This window comes from Pelophylax lessonae, assembly GCF_965119305.1.
Source record: "Pelophylax lessonae genome assembly, chromosome: 1".
In the NCBI taxonomy this organism is placed as follows: domain Eukaryota; kingdom Metazoa; phylum Chordata; class Amphibia; order Anura; family Ranidae; genus Pelophylax; species Pelophylax lessonae.
In genome coordinates this window covers 761,365,836-761,379,985 of record NC_138768.1, presented here as the reverse complement: position 1 = coordinate 761,379,985, position 14,150 = coordinate 761,365,836, and the positions used below count along the sequence as shown (strand labels likewise).

At 39.7% G+C, this 14,150-nt stretch overlaps 1 protein-coding gene across 1 annotated transcript in view; it reads right to left on the bottom strand.

Moving 5' to 3' along the window:
* The window catches only part of ARAP2 (ArfGAP with RhoGAP domain, ankyrin repeat and PH domain 2), a 570,354-nt gene that overhangs the window by 105,615 nt on the left and 450,589 nt on the right, over positions 1 to 14,150 (bottom strand). The window contains exons 25-27 of the mRNA XM_082248393.1: positions 13,708 to 13,788; positions 10,418 to 10,535; positions 5,540 to 5,665 (exon numbers count right to left, since the gene is read on the bottom strand). Coding sequence (XP_082104519.1) covers positions 5,540 to 5,665; positions 10,418 to 10,535; positions 13,708 to 13,788 — 325 coding nt within the window. The remainder of the gene's footprint in view (positions 1 to 5,539; positions 5,666 to 10,417; positions 10,536 to 13,707; positions 13,789 to 14,150) is intronic.

Below are 14,150 nucleotides of genomic sequence, written 5' to 3'. Positions count from 1 at the left end.
TGGACGTATTAATTTCCCATACCCCTGAATGTTTTGATCCTTGAGATGTACGTCCAAGAGTCTTATAAAAGTAGCCATACTCCCCGCAGTTACTACCATTTGTGGCAGATAATTCCACAGTCTTGTAGCCCTTACAGTAAAGAACCCCCTGCGTAGCCTGAGGTTAAATCTCTTCTCCTCTAAACGCATTGTATGGCCTTGTGTCCTCATGCATTCCTTGCGACTGAATCATTTTTTTTTTTTTATGTTTAGATCACCGTTGAGGTATTTATAAATCGCTATCATGTCCCCTCTCAGGTGTCTCTTCTCCAGGGAGAATAAATCACGTGCTTCTCAACGCTCTTCGTAATTAATGTCCTCTAAACCCCTAATTCGTTTTTTGTTTTTTGCCCTTCTCTGTACTCTCTCAAGCTCCAATACATGCCTTCTGAGGACTGGTGACCAGAACTGAACAGAATACTCCAGATGTGGTCGGACCAGAGTTTTATAAAGTGGTAGGATTATAGTTTTATCTCTGGAATACATCCCCTTCCTTATGCATGCTAATATTCTGCAAGCTTTGGCAGCTGCTGCTTGACATTGCATGCTATTGCTAAGTCTATCTTCTACTAAGACCCCCACATCTTTCTCCATTTTTGACACACCCAGAGGTTCCCCCCCAGCATGTATTTTGCTTTTATGTTATTGATCCTCTGATGTACCTCTATCATCAATAACATCATCCAGTGATTATGTCCATGTCATTACTATACTAAAATACCCTGCGCCCCTACAGGACACCAGCAGCTGACTCTAAAACACTGGATGGTTTAGAAGATAAATATAGATAGATGAGTAGCGCTAGTTATATTACACATGACAAAATAGGTAAAAGTCCATAAAGGATGCAGTGCTTCAGGATGCAGGTTATAGGGTAAGCGTATTCTCCACCCAGGTGTTTCACAAAGATTAAAAGACTTAACTCTTACCAGATGGTTACAGAAATATTGCAGTAAGCGGTTAAGGGACCGCTACAACCCATTCACAGGAACCAGGCACTACAAAGATATCCTCTGAATATTCACAGCCTCCAGTCTCCAAACATGATTACAGGAAACCGTATAACATGTAAGTAACTTGATGGACCAGGAACTTAAAGACGTCGTAATAACTAAACGCATCGCGTAATAACAAAACGCTAGCCAAACATCACCTACGTCACACCCAGAAGTTGGAGGTCGGACATTTTCTCTTTTATCACCTGAGGAACGATGTCCAAAGCTCATGTTACATACTTTTACTTTTGCTTATTGGGTGAGTGCATACCCTAGTTGTGTTTTGAATAAGTTTTTATTGATGATAATGCACTATAGGCCGGTTCCTTTTTGGTAGGTCCATGTCATTCTCAATGAGCAACAACCGCTACCCACATGGGGAAAAAAAAAAAAAACACCACCCACTGATACCCGACTGCTATGGTCACTTGACCTGTGCCAAATTACTCTCCGCTCCCCCTGCTGCTGAAGTAAACAATGTGGTGGGGTTTGCGGCTGGCTCTGCAGATAGCTGCTTCCCTATAAAGAACCTCCAGCTACATAAGTGGCAACAGCCCAACGATCGGGGCAACACCCGGCTAATTCAGCCTGTTGCAATCTCCTTTACACTTGGGCAACATGCGCTGACACCAAAAAGCCTCAGTCAGCCACGAAAGCTGACATATTTCTATGCAAGCAGCCAAGATGGCACCAGTGGCACTCAGAAAAGCTCTCCCAAGCACAGCACCGAACAAGGAGCCCACATTTCAGACCACAGATTAGCATTTCCCCTATACAAAGAGGACCCTGGTGAGTCCTCACCCCTCTGTTCCCATCTTCCCTCAGCCCATTAAAATCCAGGCCCAGGATGCATGAATCTTCATGCAGCATGTCAGTATCTGCCTGTCTTCCCCCCTCCTATGCTTGCACTGCAGCTGCAGTCTGCTATAGAAACCTTTCCTGTCACTGATCAGCCAGTGTCTGAACTGGGCATGAAAAATATGCTTTTATCTGAGACAAACTTTGCACACTGATCTATCAGCAGTCATAGCCCCGATCTCACATACTGTGCAAGAATATGAACAAATGCTGTCTCATGTTGATACCAAAATGAGTAAAATGTTCATGGCCCATAACAGTTTAGTGGATGCACATACTGACCACGACACAAAACTGCAACAATTGAAACTAATAGCTGACTTGGAAGACCATTCAAGAAGGAATAATATTAAATTCTGTGGCATACCAGAATGGGTCACTCCTGACGCCCTGGTCCCACACCTTTAACAACTAATGAGACATCCTCTTCAATCACTTACTGACCTAGACATGGCAATTCACAAGGTTTATAAGATCCCCCAAGCCTGCTCCCTGCCGCATCAGTCCCTAGAGACATTCTGGCATGGATACATTTTACCAGATAAAGGAAAAACGAATGTTTGCAGCTAAAAATGCATCTGCAGTTCCCGCCCCACACACAGGTGTACACTGATCTCTCCAAAACGACACTACTTTACAAAAAGAGGCTAGTCACTATCACTAAAGCCCTCCTCAACAATAGCATAGGATGCCAGTGGGGATTTTCCACCAAACTCACAATTAAAAATCAAGGAAGATATTTTATAATCAGGAGTCTAGACCTGCTTAATGGCATATCCTACCTGCGAACGACCAATCTCCCATACCTCACTAGCCTCCCCACTCAGAAATGGAATGGAACTGATTACTGTCCTGGCATCTTTATGATGGTCCCTACCATCCTTTCTCTCTTTTATGTACCCGTAGCTGGAGTATCTTGGCCTAACCTCATAAAATTCAACAATCACAAGTGTTACACAAGTGTTACACAAGTTACTATTCTTTATGGAGCAAAGCGGGTTCTCTCTTCAGCCTAGTACACACGTAGCGGTTGATTTACTAAAGGCAAATCCACTGTGCACTACAAGTGCACTTTAAATAAAGTAAAGTAAAGTAAATGTCTTCACAAACTATGTTTTAAAACTTAAAAACATTCAGATTATTAGAGTTCAGAGTAGACTAGAAATAATCTAAATATAATGTGGGTATTAATATAGTTTATCATTTAAAATTTTGACCATGAATAAACTTAAACACTATTGTAGGACTACATAGTACCTCCCACTCTTCTCCATGACAGGGAAGGTTTTTTTTTTTTCAAGTCCAGGGAAATAGCAACAATGTTAACTTATAACAGTCCAGAGGTATAGAGTACAGGAAGTTATCAGCTTGCTGTTTTTTTAGAGACTGGGAAACATTGACACTTTGGGCCCAATTTTGACATTTTGACTTAGGGTTGTACTCACTTTTGTTGCCAGCGGTTTAGACATTAATGGCTGTGTGATGAGTTATTTTGAGGGAAAAGCAAATTTACACGGTTATACAAGTCTGTACTTTACATTGTAGCAAAGTGTCATTTCTTCAGTGTTGTCACATGAAAAGATATAATAAAATATTTACAAAAATGTGAGGAGTGTACTCAGTTTTGTGAGATACTGTACATGTGTGTTTTTCTCCATTATACTATACATGAGATGCAATAATGATTAGAGGTACAGGATGAACAATCCTTCAGATTGTTCTCACTGAATGGTACAGCTAACGCATATTATCATCTGTGCACTGCTCATCCCTACTTCATTACCTCTTTGGCCTGCCCACCACATATTTACTTTGGTACTTTGACATTAAATACTGATGTTATGGCAGCAGATAGCTGCCATAACCCTGATATTTTTATATGAGGCCGGCGCCCCATCCCCCAAATGATCCAGTCCGTTCTAGTCCCAGGTAGGAAGTCAAATAAGGACAAGATGGCCCCCACTCAACTCTATGGCATTGGAGGACCAGAGCGACGTATGACATATGGCTTATGGCTTAAAGGGCCAATTTTTTTATTTTCTTGCTTTTAAGTATAGATGTGAGATCTGAGGTATTTTTGACCCCAGATATCACATTATAGAGGACCTGTCCTACTTATTTCTATTACAAGGGATGTTTACATTCCTTGTAATAGGAATAAAAGTGATCAAAAACATTTTTTTTTTAAAGGGACAGTGTAAAAAAATAAGGTATAATAAATAGGAAAAGCTAGCTCATGCTAGACCTCCTCTGTATTTCTAAACTTGTAACCTGTAAAAAAAATTAAAACGATGTCTATGGAGATTTTAAAGTACCACCAATGTTTGTCCCCATTCCTCGAGCGTGCGCAATTTTAAAGCATGACATGTTAGGTATCAATTTACTCGGCGCAACATTCTCGTTGACATTATAGAAAAGAAATTGTGTTTGTAAGACCGCTGCGCAAATACAGTGTGACATAAAGTATTGTAACAATCTCCATTTTATTCTCTAGTGCCATTGCTGAAAAAAATATATAATGTTTGGGGGTTCTAAGTAATTTTCTAGCAAAAAATACTGATGTTAACAACAAATGTCAGAAATAGGCCTGGTCCTTAAGTGGTTAACGCATCATTGACATGCAAACGCTCTACCAGACAAAGGCAGAGCAAGAGGAGAGAAGACAGCGATGAATTGTCCATTTCTAATAACAGTTCTGTAAATCACTCTGGTAGAAATAAAGTGGGTGAGGTTGCAGAGTTGAAATTATGCTTAAAACTAAACGTATCCTGTAATCCAACTCCCATAAAAACAAAATCTAGGAAAATTGTAACATACTATACATTGACCTATAACAGTGGTCGCCAAACTTTAGACCTCACGGACCACTAAACAATTTTGAAACTTGCGCACCACTAACATCAGTTTTATTTATCTTATACACACAATGCTCTGGCTCTCTGTCCCCCTCTGCCCCCCCCCCCCCGCACTCTGCATCACACTGCTACCTTACACAGACTCATCATTGGATCTCACCTCCTTATACGGCCATGTGCTTGACCTCTGTGCTCCCTCCCACAGTCTGTGATCAGCGATGCCATTGGAAGCCCCCCCTCCTTCACCTCCCGATCTCTACACTATTTCCGGCGTCTCCCTCTAATTTCAAAGGAGCCAGACTACAGGGAAGGCATTGAGTATCTATGCAAGCTGACAGTATTGACTGTCAGAGTGCATTGAGAACACTGGAAACAACATTGGGCAGTGTACATCAGATAGAATGTTCATTTGCAGCAGAACCCCTGGGGACCACCAACATTTTCCCATGGACCATCCATTGTTCACAGACCACTGGTAGGTGACCCCTGACTTATACAATGTAAATACCTTCTAAGTATTTATGTAAACATACTGTATACAAGATATAGTGAAAACAAAGCATTCTTCATACCTACAGAAGATGTGATGGACATAATAGGATACACACAGTGTGCAAATTCAGGCAACTGTTAGCAATCAGAGAAAAAGATGAACTTATCTGACAACAATAGGCTTACACCTGAATAGTTGTTATGGGTCACTAAACATGGGATAATATCACCAAAAGTCTAGTCTTTGCCACAATATTTTGACTACTAATGTGTTTATAATGAAATAAAAATGTAACCCACCAAATTTAAGGAGATGTTCACGGGTGATAAAAGGTTTTACAACAAGGTATGCACTTCCAGGGTCAGGAAGCATGCTCCATTCTAAAACTGTTTCTAATATCTTTTCCTTAAAATGCATGGGACGCTCTGTAAAATAAAATATATTTTCTGGTATTATTAACAGGTAACTACAGTATGTTGTGTGTGTGTTTTTTAACTTTTTTTAATCTATAATAAATCTGTGCTGTTATGATCTCTAGTGGAACATATACTGTAGTTATGGATACCATGAGGCACTTGAAGGCCAGTTTGTTAAGCAACTCTTAATCATCTTTACATATTTTGTTTTTTGTTTTTTTATTATTTATCTTTCTGTGAAAGGGTTACGGGGGAAGTCCCAAACCAGAAAATTTACAAGCTAATTTTTTTCTTTCTTCTGGTAATCACTGAACATGTGCCCAAATCAAAGTAGAAGTGTGTGTGGCATACATTAAATTGATTGTAAACTATTTTTTTACTTACTACTTACTTGCACAGACCAGCCCTGAACCTCCTCTTTTCCTCCACCTCACTCCTGCCAGTGCTCCTTCTCCTCTCAGTATGCCACTATAAGAAGCCACTTCCAATTGTGGCACACCTGCTGGCTCATTTCTGAGCCAAACTGCCTGTATCCATAGACAAAGACAGCACAGCTTGGCCCTGCCCCTCTTTTTCCTCATCACAGATTTTGACTGACAGCAGCAAGAGCCAATGGTTGCCACCTCCTCAGCAAAGCCTATGAGACCAAGAAATGAGAGAAGCGAGCCACTTGAGATGGGCACAGCATTTGATCAAGTGACAACTCATGTAAGTATAAGTGGGGGGGGGGGGGGTTGAGGGAGCAATGCCTTTATCTAAATATCCCTTACCCTAATGCCAGAAATGAATTTAGGTAAAAAAAAATTAGGCTTTAGAAGCACTTTAAAAGAAAGAGGAGGACTCAATATAAATCAATAAATATGAAACCATTTTACATTTCCCTTGTTTGTTGATCTCTACAGGTTAAAAATAGCTATTAAAGTGTATCTAAAGCCAAGACATTTGTTTTTTTGTTTTGAATAGAGTGTATAAGAGTCAGAGCTGCCTGTGTTCCACTTAGGGAGATTAATCCTATGTATCTGTTTTAATAAGGGTGAGCAAATATGCCTGGGCTTGGTTTGCAGGGGGTCCAACAAATGTTGCTCAAAATCCACAAAACTCAAACTAAAGTCAATAGATCTTGATATTTCTGGCCCTTTTCAAAGCTAATAGGCCTTTGTTGTATAAAAAAAAAAAAAAAAAGAAAGAAAAGAAAGCATATTCAAACTGGGCATTGCCATAGGGGACTTTTAACAGCAAATTTGAATCAATGCAGTAAGTATTGTAAAACAATAAAAATAATACCATACAAAGGAGGGACAGTCCTTTTTAATGGACTGCGAGGGACTGCATGGCAAAAACACCAATGCATTTAATTACATGCTTGGGAGATGCATTGTAAAGTGGTTGTAAAGGTTTTTCGCCTTCATGTATTTTATCTATGAAGGTAAAAACATCTTCAGAGTGCAGCTCCCCCCTCTGCCCTCCCTAATACTTACCCAAGCCTGATCCTGATCTAGCTATGTGCACAAGAGCAGCAGCTCTCTCGGGTCTCTTCCTCTACGTTGGCTCCCACTGCTGTCAATCACAGCCAGTGAGGAGGAAGCAGGGGCGGGGCGGGGCTGAGCCACTCTCTGTGTGGTTTTGGAGCAAACACACATGAGTGCACTCATAGCAAGCTGCTTTCTATAGGGGCACTTGGCAAGGGGAAGGAGCCAGGAGCACTAGCAGGGGACCCAAGAAAAGGAGGATCGGGGTTTTGCAAAACCATTGCTTAGAGCAGGTAAGTATGATCAGCTTGCTATTTTTATTTATTTTTTTAAAGATGAACCTTTAGTAGCACTTTAAGCTGAATGTGGAGTTATGAAATAGTACGATCCTCATGAACAGAGTCAGTGTCTTCTAGCTTTCACGTTTACTACAATAGCATTTTGCAAAGATTGTGTTTTGTAATTATTCAGATACTCCAAGGGCATCATGATGTCAAAAACAGCACTGGAAACAAGGGTCTCTACAGTTCAACATACACACAACCATCTTTTCTTCCTCTGCAGTCTTTTGACTGGTAAAGCATATATAGTTTGAATCTAATTTTAAATCAGAAATTTCTGAATTTAGTTTTTTTAGATAATGATCTTATTTGGTGATTGGTGACAACGAGTAGCATGTACAAAGGGTGTTTTCATTTATAAGAGCATCAGTTCTATATAATACCTGGATTAAACCACAGTCAATAAACAAACGTGGAGGTGTTGTAAGCAGCAACCAATGAGGGTACAGCTTATACAGTATTTCAAAGAAAAACAACAATTGCACCATGTGTAGTTCCTATGAATTTCTGCTCCCTTAAAAATGACAGACTGTTTACTATGGACAAGCTCTACTTTCATGTGTATGTATAGGTGCAGGCACTCACCTCTCCTCCTTTTGGTCCCCCCCCCCCTCCGCATATTGGAGCAACCCCATTGCATGCAAACTAAATGGGGTGCTTGGCCACTAAGTCAAATCTCCAATGCAGATTTACTATTGCTGCTAAATGTGACAGCTAACTGCTCAGGGCTCCTGGTTGCTTGAAAGTCAGTGGCTGCAGGCATCCTGGAAACCAGTGATGCATCATGAGCCCAATTCATCTGCCGGCAGGGAGACTGCCCAATAGCTGAATGTAAGCAAAGAAAAGGATTTGCTGGCTGACATCATCGACTAAATGTGGTTATTTAATTTCTCTTCTTGGTCTATGATATCAGCCTTCATGCTCACTGCTTACAATTAAGCAACCATTGTTTTTGTTTCAGTGGGTTGACCAGCTTCATTCATTAGGGTTAATGATGTCACTGGACACTTACAGCACATCTCTGGATGATGTGATTAGAGATGGATATCTGAGGAGCCCATTATTTTCCTTATACAGATTACTACAAGCACCACGACTGGGTTGTAGGGAAGAGACTTTTGTCCTTATCAATATTTGGACAAGGTGCTTTGACTCCTCCCCATGTAAAGGGGCTAGAGTCTGGTATGGCTCAGGAGGGTTTGGTGGGTGGCTTATGATCACTGCCCTTCTTGTTTGCCTAAGCGTCTGGTATGAATTTTGGGGGGACCTCACACTTTTTTTGTTTTTCATGAATTTCACCTTAAAATCCATTCCAGTCATTCATCAAGGATAAAATTCTTGGGATAAAATACTGGCATTCGTCTTGAGGTGTACTCCACATTTTGGGCGTTTTTTGGTTATTTTGAAATAATAATAAAAAAAATATGTAGACCTTCTTAAAATCCATACTAGACTGATCCGAGCATGCACCCCCTCTCCTGAACCATACCATGACCTCAACACGCTGAGGTCTTGCTTTATTGGCCCTCCAGATACCCCTCTTCACGTGTGAATATGTAAGGAGCACGTAGTACCCCTGGTTACTTGTTTATTAAAACATTGTAAACTAAATAAGCACACCACACACCTTGACAAGCCCTTAAAAAAGCCCCCAAAAAAGTCCCACATTGTAAATACACTAGCAATGATGTCATCGAGTGATGTAGATCCAAGTCAATCACGATGAATGAAGACTGCCAACCCACTGAAATAAAAACATGCTGAATATAAACAAAGGGGCATCCCTGGTGATGTCATTGATCAAATATGGAGATGATATTATTTGGTCAGTAACATCACAGTGGATTATATGTTCCAGCTCCTGCCGCCCCCCACTTCTACCCCTCGTCTCACCCTCAGTGTAACAGCAGACGGGGGATCTACTCCTCACTGTCACAATTCAAAAACTACTGCCACCTTGGCAGATGACTTGTACTTCTAAATTGCAAGCGAGTCATTGATGAGCACTTTTGTAGTTCATTCACAGGCCCTGAAGCTTTCAAATTGACAGCCCATATGGAGGTATGGGTGGAAAGTTGCCGGGCCTGTCAACAGAAACCTGAGATTGCACCCTAATCCAGGTAAAATTTCCTTTAACATACAGTATAAACCTGTGCCTCATTCAGGATAACAGTATAATAAAAAGGAACCCCCAAACACTTTTGGCCAGATTAAAGAGGGAGGCAAAAGGGCAACTTTCTTCTAAACCTTTATTATCAACAGGCCTTCACAAGTAGCACAATAGGCCATAGAGAGGCCGAGTATATTTAAAGTGTCCCTAAACCTACATTATAAAAAGCAATCAATAAATGCTGTGTTACATGCAGTTCATTCTCACTTATTTCCTATATGATTAATTTGCATTTTTTTTTTAACATGTGACCAGCAACAGAGGACTAGAGGACTAGAAACTCCTCATGGTTATGCTTCCCTGCAGACAGGCTGAGAAAGATTTTGGTCATGTGACAGTAAAATTTTGATTAGGAAAAAGGTACTTGGAAGTTTTCTTTTATTAAAATAACTACAGTGCCACCACATCCACATACAGAAATAGAAGGGACAATGTAAATTAAACAGTATGTGATTTGTATAACTTTAATGTTATACAACCCAAAAAACAAAGTAATATTTACACCAATGCTCAGAGAAATATACTCTCCCCCCTCTGCAAAATCCTAGACAATAACGGTTTCATTAGTATGACATTCTATTCTCCATTTAATTTCCATCCAAAATGGTTGAGTGCACTCACACAATAATTTGCCCAGGGCCCCTATTGACTTTAATATGCCTCTGGCCATAGTATCAAAAGGAAACAATTAAAGAAAAACTGCATTGTCTAAAAAGCTCTTCTTTCTGACAAATTTATGCCCAAGGCCCTATACATTTTGAAAAATAAAAAGACAACACACCCAGTTCCCCATGCTCGATGACTTCAAATGTAGTCCAAAACATTTCATTAGACAAAGTGATATTTTTTATACCAACTACACAGCTGGTAACCTCTGCAGCCCTCATAGTAGATGACACCTAAAAATAAGAACCAAATAATGTTTATTTTCTAGTGAAATTTTCTTTAACAGACTTTAACAGTATATCATCATTTTACAGTATGTCCATATAGTAATATTTTACTCACTCACGTCAAATTCAATAAACAATCACCCACTGATTTCTTATAATTTCAAGGTATAACTAACATCTGCTTCCATCACAAGAAGCAAAATAATAAGACTATACGCAAACATGTATTCATCCACTTAAAGTGGAATTCCAGCAATATTGACCCCCTTACCACCTAACTGCCCTCATTTTTTTTTTATTAAAATAAACATACATAGCTTTTCTTGCAGTCTGCTAGCTGGTTCAATGATGTCATCATTACTTGCTCTTCTTCTTTGGGGATTGTAAGTAATACACACGTACCGATTGTCGGCCGACCGATCGGCCGTCTTTTGTCCAGGGCTGTCCTGTCCGCTGAAAAGTGCAAAAGACTGCACAAGAATTTTGTCCGCCGACTGCAGAAGTGATGTCATGTGATGGTTAACTTTCCCTGTGTTTTTTCTTCTCTGAGCATGCCCAGTCTTGCAAATCTGCTGATTGTCGGCCGAATTCTGTACTGACTGGCGAACAATCGGCCGTTCTGGTGTTGGCCAACAAAAATTTTAATGCCTGCACGGCAGATTCTGTTCGGCCGAAAATGCGCTGTCGGCTGTCGGAAGCATCATACTAACAAGCCTACAATCGGCCGATCGGTCGTTGGCCGAATATTTACGGCCGACAATCGGTACGTGTGTACGAGGCTTAAATGCCTAGAGTGGCATTCATGTAATGACGTGTGAACGCTGCTCAGTCTTGTACTGTTGGCAAACTTTTTATTTAATATAGAGGAGGAGTACAAATTAAATGTGTAAATAAAATAAATTCTACTTAAATTGTATAGCTTGTAATATAAGTGTAAGGAACTATGTAGACACAAGCATATGTGGTCACAAAAACAACAAATCAGAAGCTGCCTGTGATGACATCATAAAAATCAGTCCTGCCTTTGCTAGAGATATAAGAAGACAGTAGATACTTCAGCCTATCAGCATTTAGCCCTTAAAATGAAAATATCAGATTTAGGGGGAACTTAGCCATTTTCAATTTCAATTTAATTTCTATTTCACTTCTGTTTGAAAACTAAAGCACAGAGTAAAATTATAGCAATCCTCCTGCATTGTATACACTCTATAGCAGGGATTCCCAAACTACGGCCCTGCAGTTGTTCAGGAACTACAATTCCCATCATGCCAAGTCATGTATGTGAATGTCAGAGTTTTACAACGCCCCATGGGATGTGTATTTCTACAACAGCTGCAGGGCCGTAGTTTGGGAATCCCTGCTCTATAGTATACAGACACAATGCAATGCAGGAAGCATCAGATGTCTACAGGTATAATATTTTCTGTCACTTAGGACCCTTGAAAATTGAAGTAAACTAATATAACATCTAAAGACTCCTGGCCCTCTGCAACCTCACACAGCTTCCTAATTACCACCTTTTAGTTTCTCTTAGAAAGTTGAGCACCCTGAGTTGTGGGAGTCCAGAGGAGCTGAAGATACAATTCCAAGAATGTACTGTACCTTAGGGTGCCTGCACTGAATTGCAGCTGTCAATTTAGAAGAATTACAATTAGGGGGAATGATGCTTTAAAGGATCAAAAAAAAAAATATTAGGGACTTATATGCAAGAAGTAGATGGATCGTCATGTTTAATTCTCAATCCAACTTATCTTTATTAATGCATAGAAATCATCAAGATAAACTCTGACACATTTCACGTCCTTGGAAAACACATTCAGATTTTTCTTGATGTGTTGTACACTGCGTAAAAAGATACAGCATACATTGCAGTGATTCCTTTTTATATCTATTACTTTAAATTATTTGGACTGCATCACTGCAAAGTGATAATAATTAAGAAATGCAGAATGATAACAGTAGTTGAAAGTATTGCTAACAAGTGTTATCTGCACAAACACAATTCAATAGCTATTTGCGGAATGCTTCAAGTCTTCCCCCATACTGCCTTCATAACACATCTAGATTGGTGTTATAACATGTAAATATACTATGATATATCTACTGCTTGTTGGGAATTATCAGGAGATAAGCCAGTTTTTTCACTATCTGTATTTAAAGCAAAAACCCAGTCAAACATTACACAATAAAAATGAATAGCTCAATAAAAGAGAAACTTAAACACAGCTTTTGCTGCAACATTTAGCTTCAATTCAGAGATTTTTCCTGCGGTCCTTCTTTTCTGCTACTAAATGTCCCCAGTCTGATAACCAGCATCATTTATACGCTTCCTAACTCAGCCTGTTCCTGGACAATGACTAGAGAAAAGCAGCACATCGATGAACTTCTCTCTTTGTCATTCTGTTGTCTCTTCCTATCATCATGCTTCTTGTTGGCACAAAAACGCATTTCCTCCTTATACAGCTTCTTCCTTTCCAGGACTGCTGTACAGGGACTGCAAGAAGCTGATACCAGTTCAAATTCAGTTACTTACCCTAGTTGCATTTAAAAATACATTTCATGATGTATTAATGACTACACAGCTGCAAACATGTGAGTCTTTTACATCTGCCTGGAGTAAAAGTGTTACTAAACCCACAACAGTAAAATCAGTCTGTATATGCAGTAAAGCATGCTTGTTATACTTACTGTGGAACCTAAGGTTAATTCTCCACATTGTGTAAAAAGGCTGTTTGATCCTGTCTTCACTGATACTCCTCTCTTTCCACTGAGCGCCGATAATTTCCTGATACCACAGAGTCTATGGAGTCAGGCTGCACATGCTCAGTTTGGTATGTATTGCTAGAGAGGTTTTTTTTATTTTATGTGATTAGCACAGGGCCAATCAGCACTGTCCAGACAGAGGGTCAGGGGTCTTGCAGTCTCATAGCACAGGCAGAAAACTCCTCCTACAAGCTTTAACCATTGCTTGGCTGGACACTGATAGAAGTCACAAGACTGCTCTAACTGCTGATGAGAAAAGGTATTTAGCAGTTCATATTTACTAAAATAATTGCATTTCCATGTTCTGTGTACCGTGGGAGACCAGATAGAATGAATGCAGGGTCCAGGGTTTAGTAACACTTTACATTTTAAACAACATAGAATATCAATATAGTAAGTTTTATTTAGACCTTACCCTAATAATAACACACGTGTTTGGATCTTTTCTTTCCAAATATACATCAAGCAGCAAGTCACCAGACTGGGGAATTAGAATCTGAAATAAATATAATTATATCTTTACCTATCTCTTTTTTTTTTTTTTTATTTCAATAGATCTTTATTTAAAAATATTTCATAAATCCAACAAACTGTAAAATGATCATTAAACAATACATAACAACTGATTGGATGGTATGAGTAGAGTGGAGAGGCAAAGAATGGCCTAAGAGGGCAAATAAGAAAAGAAGAGCAAGAAGAGGGAAGGGAAGGAGAAGAGGGAAGGTAGTACAGAGGAAGAGGAAGAGTAAGGGAGATAGGGAGTCAAGATTATGCACATGAGTCGGTACTGGCATGATCTTGAATAAAGAGAAACAACTCATGTACAAATTAGGAAAGTATTTGAGAGAGTATATTAAA